General features: G+C 42.6%; 1 protein-coding gene across 1 annotated transcript in view; it reads right to left on the bottom strand.

Annotated features, from left to right (window-relative positions):
• Positions 1–1,218: 1,218 nt before the first annotated feature.
• The window catches only part of CSUI_000134 (lysine-trna ligase), a gene marked incomplete at its 5' end in the record, with an annotated part of 9,277 nt that continues 5,865 nt past the window's right edge, over positions 1,219–4,630 (bottom strand). The window contains 3 exons of the mRNA XM_068060368.1: positions 1,219–1,797; positions 3,049–4,077; positions 4,626–4,630. The exon at positions 4,626–4,630 is cut by the window's right edge and continues 961 nt beyond it. Coding sequence (XP_067927656.1) covers positions 1,657–1,797; positions 3,049–4,077; positions 4,626–4,630 — 1,175 coding nt within the window. The 3' untranslated portion in view covers positions 1,219–1,656. The remainder of the gene's footprint in view (positions 1,798–3,048; positions 4,078–4,625) is intronic.

Here is a 4,630-nt window from a genome sequence, read left to right as displayed (position 1 = left end):
TGAGCACCCGTTTTCGTCTTCTGGTAGCTTTACGGGAATCGGGAAAACCTCGGAAACCAGGAGGCACCGTTTGCTGTTTTTTGCCTTGGACGGTAGTGTTGTGTGTGGGTAGTTGCTCACTGCGTCCACATGCATGAGACCTGCAAGGAGGACTAAGAAAGCCGATTGGTTCCGGCATTCAGAAAAAAAGGCACGGAACCACGGCGACACTCCTTTTTGATGACAAAAGGAGCTTCGTTGTGCTTCCTCAAGAGCATAGGAGACATAGATCAGAGATCCTCTAGATTAGTTTTATCATCGCACGTATAAGCTAATCTGTCTGGAACAGAGTCGATCCCAGTATTCAGACCTCTTGACACAAACCCCCCGACAGTCTTCTTTTCCTTTACTGTGCTTTCTCAAAACGACAGAAGGCTTTAGTTTTCTCTCTCTTCCATCGTTTCAAAGCTTGTAGATTCTGAAGTAACACCCGTATGAGATATCTGTTTCTTTTTCACGTACACACACGAATCCGTATCCTCATGTACGGAAATGTGAATGTCTCTACTTTTTACTGTAGGTGCACCTTATAGTCCTGCATCGAGTAAGACAATGAGAATTACAAGAGAATGACTGGATAACGCAGTGAAGTTCAATTCTTGGACTCCCTGTCCGCCTACCACGGAAATGTACATCAATCTAGATACAATATGCATCTCTCTATGTAAGGACGTAGAGCCTTACAGCCGCGTAGGGCTTAGAAGTCCACTCAAACGTACATTTATGCCACGTCTCGACATGTACCATCTTGTTACTGCTGTCGTATTTCTACCGTCATACTTTGTCTAGTACTTGAAAGATCACTGCGTCTCTGTTTGCAGTTCTTTCTTTTCAGTCTCATCACACATACGTATATCTCTCTCTCCCTACATAAACACCTATCTCTCTGCATCTATTTCTTTCTTTCTTTTCCGAAGGAGGGCTAGTCTCATTTCCAGTCTCCCTCTTGCTGCTGCTGTGACTATGAACTATCTGACAGTTGTCCTTTTCTTTTCCGAAGTAAGAAACTAAAGATTCCTCTAGTTGCCTCTAAGGCTAGCCATAAATCATCACGAAAAACGACTGTGCCGATGTCTCGTCTCCTGTCAAGGAGATTTTGGAAGAACATTGTCGTCTCCTAACAGGCCTCTAGGATCCTATCCACTGGGATTCTCTCTTTCAGCTTTGCAAGAGCATGCACTGGGTTGAAGAAGATGAGAAGAAAAAGACCGACGGTAGATTCTCTTTATCTATACGTAAACATGTCGACTTCACACAGCTGAGGTTTCGCTGAATGAACAGGCTGTCTTACGTTTTTCTTAGGAAGCACGGAAGAACGTTTCTATCATGCAGAGAAAGACAAGAAGCGAAGACGTAAAGATACGCCAATCTTCTGCAATACTCTTCTTTTCTCTCTCTCTCTCTCTCTCTTCGTTTCTCTATGTGCCCAAACCAATCCGCGTAAAATAGACATACAACCCATTGCTAAGATTCTATTTCTCTTTCCTTCTCTCGTTTCTCTTCTCTCTCTCTTCACTACTCGTCTTGCCTTTCTCTTTTCTTCTCTTTCTTTTTCTCGCTCTCTCCCGTCGTTCCTCTTCTTCTCTTGTCTTTCCTTCTTTCCGTTGCACTTCTTTCCTAGTAGAGACTTTTACGTAAAGGTAGATGTACAACATCTCGAATGAACGCAGACTTTGTAAGAATCATAGCGAGTCTATCCAGTCCTATGCCGACACCTGCTGTAGGAGGAAGGCCCAGTAATAGAGCTGAACTGAACTCCTGAAGAATGAAAGAAGGGAAGAAAGAGAAAGGGAGGAAAAAGCAACACACATTTCAGATCTCGGGAAGAGAAGAAAGTAGAAAGTAGTGCGTGCCGTGCGGCGTGTCGAGTGCCGCGCGGTGAACGACCGAGGATGAGCCGAAGAAAAACCTTTACACTGACTAGAACATCGGGTATAAGAATCAAGTAGATAGAAGGCTTCTTGCTTTCAGGAATCAAACACATAGAGGAGCTTGAGGAAATGGAGAGAAAGAAAAAGATGTAATAGATATGAAGAAAGATACGTAGGAGAATGAAGAGAGACGATACACATATAAACACATCGATATAGACACTTAGGGATAGATGAACAGGCAGGTAGATGGAGACAGATTGAGAGACAGACAGGCAGAGATAGGTAGGAGCTAGATAAATTGGCTAGAGAGCCAAGATAGACAGGTATATCATTGAAATAGAGATGGATAGATAGGTAGTTCATATCTAGATGGATTCTCAGTGGAGATACAACTAGATAAAGAGTAGAGAGACCTAGGATAGATAGAAACGTAGAAAGACAGCTAGATAGGTAAATGAACAAGTGTCCTGCCCTTAAGCGTCAAGAAGATGGAGAGATAGATAATTAACTTTGATGGGACTGATTGAATGAAAAGGAGAGAGAAAAAGAAGACTAATGTACCAGCCGAAGACCTAGAGCGGAGTACTACTGCATCCTCTCAATCTCCTCTTTCTTCACACTTCACTTTCTACGTCCAAGTTCCTCACAGGCACACCAAAAGAAAAGACATTTCGTGAAAGAAAGATCTTTCTGCCTTTCTTGGACTTCTCTCTATCTACCTCTTTTATCTATGCATGCTGGTGTCTTTTGCCCTATCTTTTCTTTCTTCAACTCCTTCGATACAACGACTTAAGGAACTGTTGATCCGAAGACATCGTAGTAGGTATGGAGATAAGCAAATCTACGAAGGAGAGAAAGGCCATGAAGATGATGAGACTTATAGAGAAGGGGAAAGTCGACTCGCTGAGACAAGAAATCTTTCTTACTTCCTTCAGACAGATCTTACTTGAGAATTCTCTTTGAGATGTATAGATTTAAGAAGACACTGAGGATGCAGTCTATGTACATACACCTGAAAGAGGAAGTACTTCTACTTCTAAAGAGATCTTTATTCGTATGACTATTGTTAACGTTCTATACTTTTTGGTCTCTCTTTCTAAATCATCGAAATAGACTTGGACGTTTCTCATCATACCTGACTTGCAGGAGGAAGAAGACTCTTCAGCCGCCCTTCTTCTTTTTCTCTTCTTTCCTTGCTTTCAATTCCAGGAGAACTTCCGAGGAACTCTTCAAGAAATTTCTTCTTTGCTTCGTCTTGCTTGATGTCTCGGGTATTCCTTTCTTGCTTTCTTTCTTCTTTTCTTGTTTGCATGCACAAGGGAGAAGGTGAGGAAAGTTCCTGTTGAAGCCGAAATCGTTGAAGCTGTTCTATTGGATCTGTTAGCTCTGTATAGCCATCAGCTACCTCGATCCCTCCTATGTATGTCTCAAATCTCTGTGCATATCTCATTCTCTCTCCTTCTCTTTCTTTCCCATCCTCTGCTTCCTTCTTCTCTCTCTTCTCCTTAGACCCCTCCTCTCTCAATCTATCCATCAGAAGTCTCTTCTTCTTCTTTTGATCACCCTCACCGTCTTCTTCTTCTTCTACGTCTTCTCTTTCGTGTGTATGTTGAATCTGTTGATCAAGCGACCACATATATCTTCTTCTTCTTTCCTTGTCCTGTTGGGAAATGTTTCTTTCATGAAAGTTGCTTTCGATCGATGGATGACGAAGGGCCGACATTTCAGCAGCTAGTGGCGAGAGCTTTAAGGGAGAGTAAAGAATATGTATAGGCTCAATAAGATTAGGTTCGACTCTCTCTTTGAAGACCCACTCCATTAGATCTTCTATAGAACGGTAACAATCCTCTGGAAGTTCTTTCTGCTGATCGTCTTCTCTCTTCTCAGATATGAAACAGTCTCTTTCTCTGTCTTGAATCAGACTGTTCTTCTTCTCGCTCATCTCTTGTCCTCCTCTCTGACTCATTCTCTCGGAAAGGATGGGTTTAGGAAGAGAAGAAGAGGATGACGAAGAAGAAGAAGACTGAGGTGAATCAAGAGACTTGAGATTTCTGGTCCGGTGGCTTGCCTTGGAGAATGATAGATCTCGGTGATGAAGAGAAGAAGCAGAGGAGCTAAGGTGAGAAGGAGAAACAGGAGGCAGTTGTCGGACAGCCTCAAGAGCCTGGGAAAAGAGAGAGAGAAATCAGGTGTATGTACACCTCAAACGTGTCATGGTGTCTTAGGGTTGTTCTTTCTTTGATTCAGTGTCATAAGAGTTGCGAAGAAGAGTACGAGTGAAGAAGAGAAACTCAGAGCGTCTCTTCCTGTATTTGCTGTGGAATGGTCGACTAAATGAATCTACACTTCTGCTTGTTTCTGTTCTTCTCTTTCCATACTCTTAGCTACCAGTCACTTGTGTGCCTACACATTCATGCTTTAGAAGCCTATCTATACACGCACATATACATGTTCATCACTTGTATACTTGCAGGCAGCGACTGTTGTAACTACAGAAAGGTATATATATATATATGTATCGGCGTAGTCACTCTTCTTAGAGTGCCAATCGCCTTATAATAGGGAATTCCTTCAGTTCTCTAGCCTCTCTCTCATATGCGTCGCTCATTTCATCCAAGCCACGCTATAAATGAACAAGCACACTTCAAACAGAGGAGTTTTGACGCGGAAAGCATCTCTCCTTTCTCTCTGGAAAACGTCCTTTCTTCTTACCTCTG

This window comes from Cystoisospora suis (assembly GCF_002600585.1).
Source record: "Cystoisospora suis strain Wien I chromosome Unknown contig_66, whole genome shotgun sequence".
NCBI lineage: Eukaryota > Apicomplexa > Conoidasida > Eucoccidiorida > Sarcocystidae > Cystoisospora > Cystoisospora suis.
This window is presented reverse-complemented; position numbering and strand designations above follow the sequence as displayed.